The sequence below is a fragment of the Taudactylus pleione genome, unplaced genomic scaffold, assembly GCF_031769625.1.
Source record: "Taudactylus pleione unplaced genomic scaffold, aTauple2 ptg000086l, whole genome shotgun sequence".
Lineage (NCBI taxonomy): Eukaryota > Metazoa > Chordata > Amphibia > Anura > Myobatrachidae > Taudactylus > Taudactylus pleione.
In genome coordinates this window covers 30,083,819-30,104,923 of record NW_028284488.1, presented here as the reverse complement: position 1 = coordinate 30,104,923, position 21,105 = coordinate 30,083,819, and the positions used below count along the sequence as shown (strand labels likewise).

General features: G+C 39.7%; 1 protein-coding gene across 1 annotated transcript in view; it reads left to right on the top strand.

The window, feature by feature from the left end:
• Window positions 1-344: 344 nt before the first annotated feature.
• Window positions 345-21,105, top strand: part of CD36 (CD36 molecule (CD36 blood group)) — a 46,411-nt gene continuing 25,650 nt past the window's right edge. The window contains exons 1-5 of the mRNA XM_088468933.1: window positions 345-464; window positions 3,865-4,022; window positions 11,059-11,203; window positions 15,261-15,440; window positions 18,959-19,050. Coding sequence (XP_088325059.1) covers window positions 345-464; window positions 3,865-4,022; window positions 11,059-11,203; window positions 15,261-15,440; window positions 18,959-19,050 — 695 coding nt within the window. The remainder of the gene's footprint in view (window positions 465-3,864; window positions 4,023-11,058; window positions 11,204-15,260; window positions 15,441-18,958; window positions 19,051-21,105) is intronic.

Below are 21,105 nucleotides of genomic sequence, written 5' to 3'. Positions count from 1 at the left end.
GAACATGTCAGAAAAAATCTGATTGCTATAGGCAACAGCACCTTTTCCTTAACACCTGCTTTCAGAGATTTCACATAGTAGCGTTTTTTTCAGTATATTGTCCCTTTAAAATGCACTGCCAATAAAACTGTGCTAATAATACAGTATACTTCATCTATTATCTAATCGTAAGCTTGTAGTTTCTTGAACTTTAATCCTTAATGAAGGACATGGGTTTTCTTTATCACTACAGTCATCAATATTGCTGGAACTGTCAGCCTTAGTGCAAAAAGCACTATAAAAGTCACCTATGCCTTCAAAATTTTCTCACAACACTGTTTGGATTCCCCCCAACAACAAACACTATGTGCTGCAATGCAAAATGCTGGTTAATTGTGGGCTCTATTGCTTTTGGTCTGCTGGCTACTTTCGGTGGAATCCTTATGCCTGTGGGAGATATAATTATTAATGGTGAAATAGATAAGGTAAAGTATATGCATTGCTTAATAGTACACTGTACAATAAGAATAAAGACATAGCCATAATGCTTTTCTTTAGTTTTGTTTAGTCAATTGCAGGTTTTGGTTTGGAATTCAGCTGAAAATAATTGGTCCTTAGCTAGATTCAGTCAGACAAATGAAAATCCTGATTTCCTTGTAATTCTATTGCAAAGAAACAAAACAATGTATTTCCAAAGGTAAAAGAAAAATAGATATAATACAGATTCAATGTTTAGGCCTCTCCTCTTTAATTTTAACATGCATATTCTGGCTTTGGGAATTTGTAACAGGATTCAGTATCCAGCTGGTGATTTGGTAATTATGGAGCTGATGCTGAATGTTTTCGCACTGCGTCTGCTGCAGAACCAGGAGATTACAAGTTCGAGTGATGCAGAAACGTATACATTTTGTCACATCTACACTTATTTATTACCAGTTATATAGCGCACACATATTCCGCAGTACTTTACAGAGAATAGTTGGCCATTCACATCAGTCCCTGCCCCAGTGGAGCTTACAATCTATGTTCCCTGTGTGTACCACATGCACACACTAGGGTTAATTTTTGTTGGGAGCCAATTTACCTACCAGTATATTTTTGAACTGTGGGAGGAAACCAGAGCACCCAGAGGAAACCCACGAAAGCACAGTTAGGGCCGTGGTGGAAATTGAACCCACAACCTTAGTGCTGTGAGGCAGTAATTCTAACCATTACACCATCTGTGCTACACTTACTTCTGAAGAGGTGCAACTGGGCTGTAATTGGGTTTTCTCACATAGGCAAGTCTCAGTGAGGACCATAGTTGCATCTGCTGGTTATGCAGAGCTATACATAAGCATAAATACACCTGTTTTCAGATGTATCTTCTGCACATAGGCAGTATATGGCTGGTGCATGTGTTCACTGATGATTAAGTATTATCAAACCAAGCATAGGGAGCAGGCATACTGCAAGATGCTTTCAATTCTGCATATGGGGGAATATACATATTTTTTCCATGCCCACAATGTGGGAAAATAAATGCCTGATTTCCGTCCAACTATAGTTTTGCTATAATAGACGTTTGCATATTTGTATTCTATTATTATAATAGAATATAAAGAAGGACATTCGTTGATCTGCAATGCTTTTACATGTCGACTGGTGTTTACTATTATTTATTGTGTTATTTTCAGTACTTACGGCTCTATTTATCCATCTTTTTTTTTAACTAAAATAATGTGAATAAGGGTGTTTTTCCACCCTTTTCACATTACTTTAGTTTCACTGAAATGTATTATAAGGCAATTGGAGTAGTTTTCGTGAAAAAGTCCTTTAATTCTCATTTCTTTAGCAAGCAGATCGCATTTCCCATACTTGTAGTGGGAAATGCCTGAAATATACTAAGGAGGAATTGTGATAAAATACAGCTACAGCTATAACAACGCCATCTGGAGGTGGCGTTAAGTAGGCTTCCCCCCAGTTCCCCGGCTCCTGCTCTTCTCTGACAGGCAGAGCAGAGCCGAGATCCAGCTTCCTGTGTTCAGCAGATTAATATTAACAAAATATAGTTTAAAAGAAAAAAAAAAACACAGACACTTATCTGCAGTTGGGGGTTCGGTGATCGGTGAGCTGTCTCCTCAGGTCAGCTGGTTGCCAGGACTCCTGCACTGTGACCCATGTCAGCTGTGCTGTAAACCGGCATCTCAGTTTACAGCACAGCTGACCAGGGTCACAGACCAGGAGCCCCGGCAACCAGCTGACCGGAGGAGAGAGTTCACCGATCACCCAGGTAAGTGGGGATCGCAGATGGGGGGGTCGTCCGTGCGGGTGACGCATCCGAGGGGGGATAGCGCTAGCCAGCGTCAGTGCATGCGCAACGACTCTGTCACTGTATTTTTGGCCAAAAAATACAATGAACATGTGTGGTGAGGATTCACAGGACGGAGCTCTGTCCCTGCTTAAGAATTTTGATACATTCTTGTGATAATTCCTAAATTTGCAATGCAATGCAATGTGAATTTAGGTGAAATTATTACACTACAATCCGCATTTGAACACAATGAACACAATGTTCTGATCAGGGGTGGATTGGGATGGTAAACCAGCCCGGGAAATTCTGGATGCGCAGAAGTTGTAACACTGCCTGATCAGAGCTGAACAGCTCCGATCGCGGCAGCTGGGGACGGGCCGACAGATCATAGAGGTGGTGGGTGATGGAAGCACGCCAGGGGTCCGCCAGTGTCTAAAGACATACAGTATAAACTGGGACCGGCCCAGCGGGAAACGTCCCGGTGGCCCAAACCGCCCCTGGTTCTGATACATTACAGCAGTGCCATAGAGCAGTGGTTCTCAAACTCGGTCCTCGGGACCCCACACAGGTCACGTTTTGCAGGTCACCCAGCAGGTGAACAGGTGTAGTCATTACTCACTGACACATTTTAAAAGATTCACAGGTGGAGATAATTATTTCACTTGCGATTTTGTGAGGAGACTTGGAAAACATGCACTGTTTGGGTCCTGAGGACCGAGTTTGAGAACCTGTGCTCTATAAGATGCACAGTTATTTTAGGATATACATGGACAGAAATGAAACACAAGGTAGTAACAGGAGCATGAAATAGTGACAAACACATCCCGCTCCTGTGATTTCCTTTGTGCTGCTCATTTCATCTCTCTGCATGTAGACAGCCTATTCATTTTTGGTGAATTAATATATAGGATAATAGGCAGTCTTGTATTAGACTATTCAGAAGATCAATTCATCTATTTTAAGTTATAGCTCATAACTTTCATAGGTTACTATGACATTATGAATGGTAACTAAGTATAGTACTGAATTAGAGCCGGATGGAAATGCGTCAGTGTCTGCGTCTTTTGCTGCAGATGAGCCTGAGTATTTATGCAAATGATGCTATAAAGTCCTCCCATGGACTGAGACGCCCGCTGTCAGCTTCTGTAGATGCTGTAATACCGCTTGGTGCCGTTTTAGACACACCATCAGTCGTACCATCCAAACTTGTAGCAGCCCGATAGCAGGTGCAGTTTTTCCTCCTGAGTATGGCCTCCTATGTGAGTGGGACAGCGTCTTTGTACACAACCGTTTTTAGCTAAATGTTTGCAACACTCTCATAAGACGCAACATCTCCGAGCATGTTTTTAGCCATCCCCCTGTTACCTCCCCTACATTTCTGAAACCGAGCATCCAAACCTGTAATGCATCTCTGTACATATAAAATCGGGACGCTTGTGTGATGCGAGTCAGATGCAGGCGCAGAAGTAAAATGCATTGTTTGCATGAATATCGGCACAGCATGTGACTCTGTCTGAATCAGGACCTATATTGAGGTAAAACACAGCTGAAAGTCATTAGTTTATATTAACAACCTGTCTGTTATTTAACAGGAGGCAGTCCTTGAAGAAGGAACTATCGCTTTTGACAACTGGATTGTGCCAGGAAGTCCTGTCTATAGGCAATTTTGGATTTATAGTGTAAAAAATCCAGACGAAATATTAAATGGCTTAAAGCCAATATTAGAGCAAAAAGGACCTTACACATATTTGTAAGTATGACTGTTTATTCTTTCTGTAGAAACTCATATTTCTGATTCCTGCATATTAATATCCCATGAACAGGTCATATATGTGTTTTAAACAGATGAAATGTGTATCACAATTTACTGGGTACTTTGGTTTATCTAACATATCACATGGTGCAGCTCCAGCAGATCTTAGCGCACAACTTGTTCAGTGTACTTGGTTATTCTGTGGCTTCTTTTTTTTGTAGCATAGTAAAATATACTCTTCAGTAATTATTTGCATAAAACTACTGATTCTGAGAATAGTTATTGATAATTGTATTCCTAAAAAAAAAAAGAATTGTGATTTGCAGTTAGTCAATATTTACAAATAGGCATATTTCCAAGACAACTTTGTTGAACCTGTGGCTATCTCTGGAAATTAGAGATCATTGGCTGTTGTTAGGTTTTCATGCTAATAAAATGACCTTTGCTTTAGCAAATATGCTGTAACAGGCAGCTTCAATGCAAAGCACGGCTCACTGATGCAGTCTAGAGTGGAAAATGAAATCACTTTAGGAAAACAAATATATTGGTAATGCATCATTTAACATACTACTCTATAACTCTTTTATTTTATCTAGAATTCACCTTGTCCCTGTCCAGGCCTATAAGCTTTTCAGTCAGCTGGAGTATAAGATGTTAACTTGTATAACAAAATATATTGCAAAGTGGTGGCGGATGTCCCGATTCCTAAAGAGAAGATAGGGAGTATGATTGCAAGCTCGTATTTGTTATTACCACTACTAAACATCAACTTCCATATTTTGGATTTGTGTGCTGCGATGATTCTTTGAGAAATAATTTATTTTTATTGTACAGAAGCAAATTTTGTGTTTGTTTTTATTAGGACGGATAGAGCTTTCTTCTGGTACAATATTTCCATTATGCATTATGTAGAGGGAGAAATTTGAAAAAAGTAAAACTTGCACTTTTTTGTGACTTTTCCATTAGCCAAAAATACTTCACCTCATACATTACTACCATGATTTTATTCTACAATTGTGTATGTAACAGGTGTTGTATTTCTCACTTAAGGCCGGATTCACAGTTGCATGCAAAGCCAATGTTCACGCAACTTTTTTTGTTACTGCGTGTGCGCTAAAGTCTTTAAAAACACGTACAGGGCATATGTTACACATTGTGTATACAGAAAGGCGCTGCTGTGATTGAGACAGACAGTATCCGAGATAACTTGGAAAAGTGCTGGGTGTTCTTGGGCAGTGACCAAGAGGTGGCTATTGAGATGTATGGAGATGGTCCATAATATGCACATTATAGGTGTGATGCTAAAGTGTTTGCATACTCAAATACTTGATCGTTCACACTGGAGGCCATAGTCCGATGGAAAATCAGCACCTGCCATAGGGCTGGTGCAAGTTTCAATGGTGCGACCGATGGTGGTGTCTAAAGATGTACTAGGTGGTATTGCAGCATCTACAGATGCTGAAAGTTGGTGTCTCAGTCCTAGAACATATGCATGGATGTACAATAGGGAAGGGCTTTGTGGCAGCATTTGCATAAATTCACAGAAGGCCAGCCGCCAAAAGACTCAGCCGCCACCGTGTCTGTGCCCACCTCTCAATCAGACCATTATTGTTTTCTACATTTTTAACTACTGAAAGTTGCACTACCATTTAAGTAACCTAGTTTTTTCAGAAGATATTGAATTTTTAGAATATCTGCCCAGTGTGGTTTTTAGTTAATTGAACATACAAGAAAGTTAACTAAAAGCAAATGTGTATTGTTTTATAAACACTGCCAATAAATTCTTGTGGTTCCCAATTTGAAAATAATCCTCCTCTTCTAGACATATGTTTTCATAATAAAATTTGCACTTATAAATTATAATGCATTATTTTTTCTAGTTTGCCCTCTCATGAAGAAATCCAGTGGATTTGTAGGATTTGGGAACCCAAAAGGCACACCATTTTACCAATGAAATTCTAGGAGCCAAGATGGAGAGAGAAGGCACTTTTAGTACCCTATGCCATCTCCTGGCTCTGCTAGTGTTTCTGTGGTATACAGTAAGGTGTTATTGCTGCTTACATGTCAACACCAGAAAATAACTATAAAGGAGCCACATAATTTGAAAGTGGAATCTTCCCACTTTTAAAGAAGGGTGTCCCTTAGTTTATCACCCATCCATGTACTTTTAATGCTTTCTGAAGTGATATCTAATAGCAATGTGCTTGGACCATCCATGGTGCTTTTTGCTGTAGGACAAGTCAATTGCACCTTTATTTGTGACATTCCACATTGATCTAAAACAATTAGCTCAAAAAAAGTTTCTTTCAGGAATAGTGCTTCCTTAGCTGTTTCTGTAAGTGCCAGGTACTCTGCGTCAGTGGTGGATAGGGATATAGTGGGTTGTTTCCTACTTGCCCAGCTGGTGTCTGCACCTGCTAGCACAAATAGATATCCTGTGTAGAAATGATGGTCATCGTTAGCTTTATTTTAGGTGGTCTTGGAATACAACATCTCTTGATTGTATGAGCATTTTGTTTGTGGTGCCCAAAGTCTGTATACCTTGCTCTCTTGACAATATTCAAGCATGATACATTCCACTGATTTGGGATCTATCTTGCATCATATCTCTTTAGGTATGTGAGTGTGTGCTTTGTACCCAAATACTCTGAGATGATTGATGCTTGGCTTTTTTCCAGTCCATGCATCTAATAGGGTTTGCCTTGTACTGCAGTCGTGGATGCATGATTCTTCAGGTAGACTGCTGTGGATATTGTTAGTGCCCAAAAGCATTTTTCTATGTTAGCGTTATGCAGCATAGAACATGCTCTTTTCACAATTGTGTGGTTGGCACGCTTACTTACAGCATTCTGTGCTGGCATGTATGCAATTGTTAGTTGATGCTCAATTACATGTTTATTTAGAAAGGTTGTTATACTCCTATTTTCGTATTCTCCACCATTATCACATCTCAAGACTTTTATCTTCTGACTAGTTTGAGCTTTTACTGATCACTGATCTAATTTACAATTGTATTTATTACTTTACTCTTTGGTTTGATAAAGTAAACGTGTCTCATTCTTCTGAAGTCATTGATGAATGTCAGAAAGTATCTTTATCCACTTATCGATTTCCTCTCCATCTGGTCACACAGGTCTGTATACAGGGGTCCTTCAGCATGTCGGTCTGTCTGTGTCACTCACCAGTCAATCTTTTTTATGTTGACCATTTGAATGTCGATCTTTTAACTCTGTGAACCATTTAACCCTGTTGACATAAGTCACTGTCTACCAATTATCAGACAACCTTATAACCCTGTCGACTGTTTACCCCTGTCAACTTATTGACTGTCAACCTTCTGGTGTCTACCTATCGACTGTCTACATTCTAATGGAGGGTACACACGGTCAGATTTTTGGAAGATATGAACGATAACGATTGTAAAAATTGTTACATCGTTCATATCATTGACATGTTTGACATGCATCGACGAACGATGTATGTGCCCGCATGTCAGATAACGATATCTGAAATCGACTGTGTTTGCAGTCAGATTTGGACGATTTAATTCATTTAAATACTGTCAGAAATCATTCATCGTTCATGAGATCGTTGGTAAAATCGTCCAAATCGTTCATCGTTCATCATTGATCTAGCAAGTCTGACCGTGTGTATGCACCATTAAGCTGCATACACACGGTACGATCTGTACCACCAACGACTTGAAAGATATCTTTCAATTGAGTCATCCTGCCAGATCTCTGCACAGGCAAAGTTGACAATATCCTGCAAGTTGGCCTGCATGTATGGAAGCTCATAGATATCGTTATCATTCATGCGTGAACGCGCATCGTTGGTTATTCGTTGGTTAGTCACTGCATAAAAATGAACGATATGAACAATTTATCGTTGAACGATATCATTATCGTTCATATCATTCATTGATATCGTACTGTGTGTATGCAGCTTTAGAGATGCATAGAAAATTATGAGGGCTGATTGAAAAGTAATCAGACTGATCTTTTTATTCAGAATCAGATGACTCCACACAATCTGAACATTTCCTTTTTCAAAGTAGCGTCTTTCACATTCAATACATTTTTTGCAGCGTTTCGACAAAGATTCATTTCAAAGACGTGCAGTAGACTGTTTTGTGACATCACTTTTAGTGTTGCAGCTGTGGAATTTTTCACTTCATCATCTGTTGAGAACTTCTTTCCAGAAGTTGTTTTTTCGGTGTTTGGAATACCCAGAAATTACAGGGCGCAAAGTGCAGGCTATATGGAGGGTGTTCCAGTGCTGTTCCATTCATTTCAGTCAGTGCTGCCAATGCAACAGCAGCAACATGTGGTCGGCATTGTCTTGAAGCAAAAAACACTGTTTCTTCAGCAAATGTGGTCTTTTCTTCCCCATGGCTCCACGCAAATGGGTTTTCAGGATGTTTGCATAGTAGTCACCATTAATTGTCTGTCCATGGGGAACCCAGTGCTGTAGGATCATACCGTGCACATCAAAGAACAGCAGAAGCATGACTTTACACGCCTAAGGAATCACACAGAATTTTTTGGACGGAGGCGAATTTGCGTGTTTCCATACACTGGACTGTTGTTTGGATTCTGGATCATAATGACAAATCCACGATTGGTCACACGTCACAATCGATGTCAGGAAATCGGGTATCCTCTCCGACATTCGAAGACTGTTCTTGTGAGATTCAACACGTCGTTGCATCTGCTCTTCTGTGAGACTTCTGGGTACCCACCTGGCACACACAATGCATTTTCAGTTCCTTTGTCACAATATGCTGAACTCGTTTGAATGTGTAAAGTTAATCTTCTGTCATTTTGCAACATCTCCACAGCTTTGGCAATGTTGACATCTGTAACAGCGGTGGATGGTCTCCCAGAATGCGCTTCATCAGTCACTCGCATATTATCCTCTTTGAAGAGCTTCCACCACCAAAATACTGCAGCACGGCTAATTATTTCTCCACCGTATGCTTGCCGTAACATTTCACGAGTTTCATTTCCACTTTTTCCAAGTTTACCACAAAATTCAATCACACATCTCTGACGTAATCTTACAGACACATCTTCCTCATCCGCCATGACGAAACATTCAAAGATCTTCCACTCACTGTGACCAAACAAAGAAGACTACGGCAGTCCAACCGCAGGTTCAGACACATCGATGTTTGAGCTTCACAATAACCAGCATAGCGTTGCCACGTCTACCTATGGGACAGAAAAACAGAGGCAGTCTTATTACTTTTTAATCAGCCCTTATATTTTTTGTTAAATGCTCTATACCAGATTGCATCATTCAGGTGCTTTAATGAATCTGAAGTGGTGCATTTGAAATTATTTTTTAGTTAATTGTCAATCATTTCTATCAGCAGTTTATGGTCTGAATTAAGGCAGGACTTTATGGTGAATCAGTGATGGTATGCTGCTCACTCATTTTTTGTTTACTTTTATTGCTGGCCGTTTTAGTGAAGAGGGTATTGGGTGTGGCTTGTATTTAATGATCACACATGCTTGCTAACCATACTTCATCAGTATAGCTTAAGGCATACATCTGCTAGAAGACAGGCAAAAGACTGCAGGGTTATGACATTGTAATCGTGCAGTCGTTTGTCAGTCTGTGATGTGCCTACACTGAACGACTGCTCAATCAATCATCTGCAAACATGCTGAACCTGACACTATTGTCAGGTTGTACAACATATTTGCCCGATGATATATGTCTAAACAACCAGCAGGAGCAGGGCCTGATTTAGACCCGCTCGCAAGCGCTTTGCGCTCGCATGCGGGTTGATGGTGGCCCAGTGCACAAAAAGCACTCGCTCCGGCGCTCGCATCCAAAAGGGGCAGCTGTCGATGTTGATTGACAGCTGCCCCATTTGGAAGGCGGGGAAGGGGGGTGGCTGAGCAAATGGAAGCGTTCCTGCAGGAACGCCTCTGTTTGTGGGCGGCCCTACTGACATCACTAGTGATGTCAGTAGGTGGACTTCCTGCTCTAATAGTGCAGGAAGTCCACTGGGGCTTGCGGTAACGAGACCCTACTGCAAGGGTCTCGTCGCAAGCCCAATGGTCGCGATGGCCGCTCGCATATGTTACTATTATAACTATTTTTCAGACTGGTAACTGTGATTTGATACATTATAATTCAGTAGTTACAGAACCTGTTACACTACGATAGCTGTAGAAAAACGCCCTATTATAAATAAAATATTGCTGAAACAGGGTAATGTAGATAGACTGACAAACCTGTATGTAATATATAAGTGATATTATAAGGATACTGTGAACTATTAAACATTATAAGCCAATCCCAAAGTGAAATACATACCAGTGGGAATAAATATAAGTTTTAAATACACTTTTTCCTGTCTATGCACATATCTACTTAACTTTTGACTATATTTTAAATATTTCGCCTGATTGGTAACCCCATTAGATATGGTTTTAATGATAAATTAATAAAGACTATTTAATTTTAACAGTATAATTGGATGTTCAGCGTGAGCTGAATATAGTGCACCAGAATTAAAACTCTACTTTTCTTTTCTTGTTTATTTTGACTGATGTATTCATTAGAGTGTAGGGTAGCACCTCAGTATTATAATTTATTGGAATATAATATTTCCTGTGAAATATTTCTAGTATTACTTACTATAAGAACTTTTTCTAATAACTGAGTCAGCATCACACATAAATATTATGAAATCAATAGACATTGATACTATTGTATTTTCATTACTGGTGCAGGATCATACCTACTGTAATTCTTGTATAACTATATATATAGAACAATATACATAACCCTGCGACACATCTCTACAAGGGGGAAAGAAAGTAAGATAAAGTTAGATGGATAAATAACACAAGAAATGCTCCCCTTTGAGGATTCAAAATTAAAATCTATTTTTCTGATATCTAGTTCAATCAGCGCATCCATCTGATCTATTTTATTCTGTGTTTAGTGACTATTATGGAGCCTATTTATCAAAATGTACCAATGTCTTTTGTTTTATTTTATTTTATCTTCAAAGAGTCCGGCACCTGCATAAAGCCAATGTGACGCATAACAATAATAACACTGTGACTTTTTATCAACCAAATGAAGCCATCTTTCAGCCACAAAAGTCTTTGGGATCTGAAAATGATGTGTATACGGTTCTAAATATTGCCGTTGCTGTAAGTATACCGTTTATTTTAAGATTAGCAAACTATGTAATTTGAATCTTCTGATAACTGTGCAATATACAGATGCCATTAACTAAAGCAACTAAAAAAAAGGGCCTGATTCATCACCATTAGCAACTGTGATTACGCACGCAATCGGCCGATTGTTGTGTTCTGCGCAAGCATAAGTATCGCAGTGCGCGTGCAGGAACCAGCCGCTGCGATTGGGACTTTGATTGCAGTGATTATGCAGACACATCACAGAGAGATTGACAGGAAGTGCCGTTTGTGGGTGGTGATGGAGGGGGGGTGGTCGGGGAAACGCAGGCGTGCCAGTGTGTATGAACGCCATTGCAGGGGCGTGCATAAATTACCCACTGCGATGCTATGTGCAGCCTGAGACCTGATAGTGTGCGATGAAGTTAGCAATTTCTGAGTAAGGTCAGAGCTTGTGCAAGTGTTCGTGAGGCTGCGATGGTGCTCTATTGCACTGATGGTTTCGCAGTCTTGCTAAACATTCCAGATGTGTTTAAGGTAAAGTGGGCATCCTTGTGTAGTGCAGCGAGGGCATAGCGATCGCAATGGATTAGCATACTATGGCAGCTGAACTGTGTGCGTAATTGCTATTGCATTTGCAGTTGCGATCAGTATTGCATCAAACCCAAAGTTCATAAGATGCCAAATGTATAGTTTTCATTGATAAATGTGCTTATTACCATGAATGTATGTTATTGATTTTACATGTTGTAGTTTGCTCAAACATACATATGCAAAACTTGTTGCATGTTTATTTACGAATTAATGCTAAAAATGTAAATATGTAAATTAATTTATAAACATTGATTTCAGGGAGATCTTCAACTAAAACAGATACGTCCTTTTGTCACCTACTGTATTTTGCACAACCTTGTAAATGTATTCTAATCTCTCACAGGCATGCAGTGAGCCTATGTTATATAACTCCAATTGCATAAATGGGCTGATCACACAGGATGGGAAGCCATTAATGCATATGACAATTGGTATGACAGATGGGCCCACATAGCCACTGTTACCTCTATTGCTACATCACCTCTTCTAAAGTTACTTTTCTGACAATATTGATGGACAGTATGGTTATGTGCAGTCTAGGTGGTTAGGGTTAGGTGCTTCTGCACAATTTGAGATTTGTTGCGCATTCATATTTTATATCCATATTTTGGTTAGTGATTGGTAAATTCCGTGTAATTAATGTGTGCAGCTCCAAAAGTTTACTCTTAAGTTGAATTTGCTAGTATTTGGCTCCCTAGTAATCCCATCTGTGTAGTTTACTAAAGCTGTGATAGAGATATAGGACCCAGAAGGGTATGCAGACATAAGGTTGACTTTTACTATGTCATGTATAATGCCGACACCAGAATGTCAACATTTCTGATGTCGACATTGTTAAAATGTCGACATCCTGTAAATGTCGATATGGCCAAAATGTTGCCATATGACATGTTGAAAATGTTGACATTACAGTTAGGGATACCTGACAAATGCATTACTGACATTAAAACATGCTGATATGATGACTGTCAACCTAATATACTGGACCCATCAGAAGTGTTTTATGTCTGTATGTACTGTAGGTGTTACAAGTTAATCTAGATTTATTGCATTACACTCTGTATAATTGTGTAGATGCTTATTTTATGAATTTGTGAAATGATTTAACTGATTACTGCCTGTTTCTAAAACTAGTTATATGAATTAAAATAAGACAAAAACCAAACCCACAGGTGCTGGTATTACATCTCTGGGTCTTTTGGTAATGTTGAGCTGCATGAAGATTGGTAGGCAATTACTATGACAAACTGGACTGTTATGGATGTTTTCTGGGGACCCTATTAGGCTAATCTTGAGCAGTTTGTAAACAGAGGGGATTTTTTTTCAATTGAAACCCCAATTTTTTAAAACTAAAGGCTTGCAAAAAGGAAAAAGAATCACCCATAAAACTTAGAATAGTAGAAGTGTTTATGCTGTTTTTGTTTAAATTAATTCTTTATCTCTAATCTTTTTGAGATATTGAAGGTCACAAATGTAGCACTTAAGTGTATGGCTGACAGCACACGCCTGCATGTCAGCATGAGTCTATTTTATCAGCTCACGCTGCAGCCTTCACTCAGTAATAAGATGCAATTTCTGTGTATTATCCTCCATGCACTATTTATTAAGTTGCAGCCCTCCCGATAAATGGTCAGAGCAGTATTTCTTACTAGTGTCAGAGCCACTGTGATAGTGGCTCCAGCAATGTAACAGGATTTACAATGTTAATAAAACCAAAAACTTAAGTTTGCCACCTCATTGAATTGGGGAGGCCAAATAAAATTGCCCCCAGTCTAGTATTGTGAGCTTTATCCACCACCATCTGATGCTGTGTGGTGCAGAGTCAGAGTACAGAACCTGGTCTATTGCTGAGTGCCCTTCTCCTATCTCTTGGATACAGTGGAGTATGGTGGTCTCAGGTATGGTGGTATCAGGTATCGAGCAGAACTGCTGGCATGACAATGTCTTAAAAAGGTCCCAGAAGAGAAACATTCATAGAAATTGTTCTGCACTCAAATTGGTTGAATCTTTGAGTGGTTGGAGGATTGAAAATCTTATAACCAGCAACAGCTCAGAGGAGAGTCTGTATACGAGACTATACAGTGGAATCTATAAATGTTTGTCTGTGTATATTGTGACTTCAGACTACGGAAACAAAAACAACTTATTCTGGTCACCAACCAACATAAAGAATTAGTATGCATGGGTCTCTCCTTGCCCTCTCCCTCCATATCTCTCTCACTGGCCCTTTACGTCTCTCTTAGTGCCCCTCCATATCTCTCTCACTGCCCTTCAAATCTCTCTCATTGCCCCCGAAATATAGTTTTCATTGGCCCCTCCATAGTTCTCTCATTGCACCTCATTGCTCTCTCATTGCTTTCTCATGGTTCTCTCAATCCCCTTTCATACTGCATCTCTTTCATTGCCCAATACAAAACTCTCACTGCTCCACCATATCTCTTACAATTGCCCCGATAGTTCTCTCGTTCCCCTTTACACTGTTAAGCTACATCCCTATGCTACCATGGGGTGTAAATGTACAAACCTGTATAGCTGGCGCAAATACTGCTGGTTTTGAGCTGGATGAATCTTGAGATGCGTCCTACTCAACATATACACATAAACACCCTCTTTTTGAATGCATCTTTTCTTATGTATGCATGGTAGGCTAATATGTCTGATTGTAAATGATTACCCAATTGTTTAAGTATTCTTAATAGTTAAAATGAGCCTGTTTACTGGTTGACATATATACATTATTGGATACTGGTGAAATAAGGTATATTTACTGGTTTAATTGATACTGGCTTGTATTTTGTTTTACATGGGGTGTATTTACCATTCAATTGGTTCTGTTTACTGGTGAAATGGTGCAGCTAAATGTACTGATTGAGGGGGTAATGCATACCAGTGAGATAAGTGTATCCATGCATACAAGTAAAGTGTGTGCAGATTGGTTTACTGGTCACATGGTGTCTGGTACCTTGTCAAGCGAGCATTGCACTATATATTGGTAAGACAGGGCAACATAAAATTGATCACTGTAGACTGAATATTAAGGTGGTCATAATTGTATGGTTGGTATGGTGTTAGAGGGTATGATAGCATATATCATGTGGCAATTAGTGCTTAGATGTGGCAATGATGACTGCAAGTACATTTTCCAGTAAGAGACAGATTTTAGTGAATGGTATACTTGACAGAGTTAGCCACATTAGTAATACTTCTGAAAAAACTAAATCAAATCTTAAAGATATGTTATGTATTCATTTCTAATATTCTAATATTTGCATTACACAATCACAAACACAAAAGTATTTAAAATTTGGGTTTTCAGAAAAGAGCTTTACTGAAAATGGACCTTACTTTAGTCTGAGATTTATTTGAATTTGTTTTAGTGCTTTTAAACAAACATTTTATTTATCATTATATTGCTATTCAGCAAATGAATGCTACAAAAAGGTAAATGCTTGTGTACTAATATCATTTATGTATTTAGGCTGCTCCTGGCATGTTTCCAGATATGCATACATTATTAAATACTTTTATAAAGAGATCAAATTCATCATTGTTCCAACGTAGAAGTGTAAAAGAATTGCTGTGGGGCTACCGTGATCCTTTTTTGGCTGAAATACCAGATTTTATTATCTCAGATAAAACAACGGGAGTGTTTTATCCGGTATGTATAAGAATAATGCAGTTAAAGTATGTACAGTTACTGTGAATCTAAGTAAATGTAAACAGATGAAGTATTTTTAATAACTTTAGTTAATTTCATATACTGTATGTGCATCATCAGCATAGTTTAACTAAAGGTGCCAGTGTGGTGATATAATGCAAATAAGCAGTCAAGAGTAAGTTATAATAAAAAGTAGTGTAAAAAGTGTTTGCTGAAGCTATATTGTTCCCAAAGAAATTTTCATGCATATCCTTGAAAGATAACTGCCCTATGTACTGAACATGTTTATCTGAGATTACTCAATCTACTAATTACTCAATCCTGGGTTTCTCTGTGGGGACTGGTGTGGGTCCATGCCAGGCATGAAGGAGGAGCAACGTCCCACATGGTGATCTGTTTGAGCGGACGTGGCCAGCCATGCCCCATTGCTTGTACACACCACCCTCTAGCCCTGGGGCCTGCGAGATTTCTATTAGCGGAACTGAGGGGATTGAACTTAACAATACAAGTGTCACAAAGCTGTTTGTCTCTGTTTTCGTAACCACAAGAAGATAGTGCCTTCAGTTTTCTTATACTGATGTTTACTGGACAGAGCCGCAAATCTATTGTTAAAGACAATATGGGCCCTATTTATCAATCATCTTTTACTAAAATAATATAAAAATGGGTGTTTTTCACATTACTTTAGTTTCACCTAAATGTATGAAAGGGCATGTAAAAAATGACTCCAAGCCCTTAAATTCGCACATTTTTAGTAAGCAGATCGCATTTCCCATACTTGTAATGAGAAATGCGATCTGCTTGAAATGTACTAGATTTGTGAAAGAGAATTGCTAAACAATACCAGGGGGAGCCCTGTGATAATAACGCCATCTGGAGACGGCATTAAGCAGGGTTCCGGACTGTCTCACCTACTCTAACTCAGCCTTTCCACCTGGATTCCCCCAGGGAAAGCAAAGCCTGGAGTAGGCTTCAGTGAACAGCCTCCGAAGACTTTTAAATTGGCCACTGGAAATTAATTATAATACACAGATAAGTGCATTTAAAGGCTTATCTATACATTTCTCTCTGTATACTTTTTTTTAGTTTTTAATCCCGCCAATTTAGTATGCTGAATCTGGCTCGAGAAAATTATACAAAAAATAAATTAGACCGAAAAACACTATCCCAATTTTTCCCCATTAGAGGTGAGCAACCACCAAATTTACTAAGCAGTAGGATTTAAAGTTGATGAAAAAAAATAGTTGTCTCTGACAGCGTTGTTTATGTACAGAGATGCACAGACACATAGGTTCATTGCAGCCTTCTAAATATATTTTCAGGAGACAAAAAAAAAAGGTTGTTGGGTCTCCTGCAAATTAATAGCCAGCACTAGGCCTCGAAGCCAAGTCTGGTAGTGGAAACAACAAGGGGGGGACAAAAGTATGGGGTCTGTAGAGTCTTCTGAAATGCTGAATCAGTGTACAAATGACAGGACACTGTAGCTGTAGTAATGCATATCTTTGCTGCATAACTAACAACCAAATAAGATGGCCACCGGGGCAGGGATTGGTTGGAATAAGGTCACTTCCTCCAACAACAATGTGCACACATCTACACCCCCATCTTTCAACATGTAAAACATAATAGGTGTGTGAATGCTGAACAGTGTAACATTTATGAATGTGGGGACAGTATGCACACAAAACAAATTCAGCCATGTATGGGATGATAACTAGTATAGCACTAAGGGACAGATGGCTTGTTAGGAATAGAGTACCCTGTGACTTGTGAGGTACTTTTGCAAACTCTATGAGGTATATCCAATTGGGCGTGAGGTTTAGCGAGGTTAAAACTTCGTGCCCCTCGCGCCCAATTTAGAAATACTGCAGGTATGCGCGCTCCCGATACCCGCGGTATACAATTCCAAAAATACTGGTCGCGGGGTTTTCAGCTGTGAACCCCGCACTGCATAATTTTAGAAAAACAAAACAAAACACACTTACCTGGCAGGGGGTCTCCAGTCATCTCCGCGGCTCCCAGCCCAGAGGGGGCTGCTGGGAGTCCCAGGGGCTGGTAGGAGGGGCAAGGGCTGCTGGGAGATGTAGTTCTCCCAGCGCCCATTACAGGGGGCCACACTAACAATGCGGGGGCACACTGACAGTGGGACGGACACACACACACACTCATACACCACATACACTGACATACTCATCGCTGCAGCTTAAGAGCCGGCTCCCAACGCTGGATGAAGAAGGCAGCACAGCATGAGGAAAGTAATTAAGGATTAATTAAGATAATTGGATATTACCAATTGCTTAATTAGTGCTCAGGGGGGGGGGTGCCGCGGGGGTGTCAGTGCAAGTCTCGGTGATTTTTCCTAAAATCATCGATTTTAGGAAAAATCACGCTTGCTCAGGTGGTGCAAGAATAAAAACCTCCCGGCACGTGTTTTAAAGAAAACATGCACCTAATTGAATAGCAAAAAACCCGCACCTGCAGGAAAAATCTTGTAGGTGTGGGTTTTTTGCGATTCTCGCACCCTATTGAGTATGCCCCTATGGTGTTGACTTAGTGTGGTGAACTATTTTGTATGCCGCATTCATTAGATGGCCACCGGCGGCTTTCAGGAACAGAGAATGGTTGGCGTAAGGTAAATTCCTTCAGCCAGGATGTGCACAGATCTACAGGAACCTCCAAAATTTGAAATTAACCAACACAGATAACCAGTGCTAGGCATTAACTGCCAGGACTGGTGGCAGTATAGCAAGGGGTGGGGTGAGGGGGGTGCATGCAGCTTGTTGTCTCACTGCCATAGAGCCAAACAGTCCTACGCTGGTCAACTTGCTGCAGTGGGCTCCTTCCTGGGAAGAACCAATCCCTGCTGATTGCACTACCGTTATTCCCCACACCCCTGGGCTGGGTGTGTGGGGTAAGGAATATTCAGCTAATATTAGAAGAACATATTCCTTATTAACTGGCAGGCAGCAGGTCACAACTAGCTCTGTCATGTCAAATTTAAATGGCTGTCAGTGCATCCCGGAACTTAGAGAACCACAAGTGCCAGCATATCCTGCATCCAAGGCCGACTGGCACCTGCAGTCATATGTAAAAAATAAATGAACTAAAGAAAGACAGAACACAGACTATAGGAAAAAAATCCTTATTCATAACACATACCCCTATACCCCTCCTCATTCTTCACTTTATTACTCACTCACATCCATAAGGATGGGGTCCTCTTCAACCCATGTAGTTATTCGGGGACTTGGAAAAAATTTAGAAGCGAAAACAACATTTAGTAAATATGACAGTGGTTTTGACAATGGACCTGCTGTAAATGCATGGCGGATCCCATAATTTTCAAAACCCTGACACATCCGCCATTTAGTAAATCTATGGCTCTTAGAGACTGTAGATTTAGGAAACAGTGTCTTCAGTTGCTAGGCTATATAGATATTTGTTTTGTTAGTGATTTGATATGAACTACACCAAACTTACTGAATATATATTTACTTGTATTATGTTTTAATTTACAGTACAATGGAACAGCAGATGGGCCTTACACAGTGTTTAATGGGAAGGATGACATCAGGAAAGTTTCCTTAATTACCAGATACAAAGGACAAATGTCAGTATGTTTTCTTTTGACCTGTTCTATGATGTATTTAAGTATATTTCTGGTAATATAAACAAATGTTTAACTATTAAGCGAGAAAAAATTTCTAGCCTTCATTCATATTATAAAAATATATGGATTTGTGGAAAAGCCACTTGAGCCCAGACTAGGGCAGGAGAGTTGCATGCACTACAGAGTCTGTTTAAGACCCCATGGGGTCATAGCCAAGATACTGGATTGAACACTGTTCTCCCTACTTCCATTTGTCAAAAAAATACCACATACTAATCCTTTAAACTGGGACATTCATGAATTACACAGGTTCTGTGACTGGCTGACTTGAAGTCTACATTTCACCTGGTTTTAATCAGCCACAGAACATGTGTAATTCATGAGTGTCCTGGTTTAAAATGGATAGTATAATAAGCCTACATATAAACATGGGTTTAAAGTAATATGGGCTCCTCAGTACCATCTAGGTAGGAACCTAGACTGTCTAATGGGTGATCCTGGTCTGATGTACAGTTCTATTTTTATATTTTTAATTTTGTGTATGAATAATTTATTGTTTAAACCTTGATTCAGTTTATTCCATGTATCCTTCTTCCTACCGTGTGACCAGTGTAATTTTTTATTATTATTTTACCCACCTCCCCCTCCAGCATCATATTGCTTTATTTACCCCACCCCCACTGATACTAGATTTCCTCCCCCGGGTGTTACCCCCCCACAGCCACATGGGCAGATACCCCCACCACCACATTCAGAGCACAGTAGAGTATGTGTTAGAGGGGACTGATGATGTAAATAATGGTAAGATGCTTGTAGACTGTGATTGTGATGGATAGAAGTATACAAGGAGGCTACACTGGTGCAAAACCAATAGTTCTCATGCCAGGGAATCTTCTTGATCTGTTCTATAATCTGGTGGAGCCTCTTAGATAAGAGGGGAGTTTGACAACAGATTTTTCAAGAAATGTGTCATAAAGAGCAGAGGTTAATGAATCTATACACAAAATGATTGGGAGTAATCTGGTCCTTGTGGAGTTTGGGAAGTAATACATATGTGGGATTACTGGATAAACAGAATTCAATTTCTCAAACTCAGTCTTGTGGAATATTATTCCCTTATCAAGGGCTGATTTCAAATGTATTCTAAGGGGTAAATTTGCTAAGAATCGTGTTTAGGCGAGAATGCATTGTCATGCGTGTTTAACCTGTTTTCCCTACTCGCAAATTTACTAAGGGCAAACACTTTGCAGGTTTGATTTGGTGCTGGACCTCCAACCTGAGGCACCCCTGCAAGTGTCCTGAGGCACCCCAGGGGGATCTGGCACACAGTTTGGGAACCACTGGTGTACAAATTAAGTAGTGTGACTCTAAAATTTACTAAAAACACATCTTTACAAGACACATCTCTGGGTTAAAGTTAACAGTGCTCAAAAGCATCTGTGGGAAGAATTGTCTAAGACAGAATGGGTCTAGTATGAATAGCTGATTATGACAATGTCAGTATTCACCCAATATTGTCAACAGTCAAAATGCCAACAGTTGAATATTATGGTTGTATGTGCCGTAAGCATCTTATCATGGATTTGAATATAAAATAAATTGGAAACTGTTACAAATTAATTTAATGTGTGGTATCCAAACACTGAAGAGAGAGGCTGGGGACAGCCCAGCAGCTTGGGAAGTGCTGGGTATGCTCCCAGCCTCAATAGGGAGTGGAGCATGGTCATGCTCATACTGTGTAATGTACAGTAATGGAGCTGTGCCATGAGGCCAGACTTCCTTTTTGTGTGCATGCCTTCATTATACAAACTGTGCTCCAGCTCCCCAATCCCAAATATTGGCAGGTATGTCGTTGGTAATAAGAAATATTTTTTAAAAATATTTTGCAGAGGCTGTGAGTAGTCCAATTTCATTACATCAATGAATTCAAAATCAGGCAATTAAATCTACTTTACAAACTATATAGACATCAATTGATATTTATAAATTGCTAAAAATACACTTACAATCTTCATGAGACTCCATGATCATTGATAACACACAGATCAGAGGCAG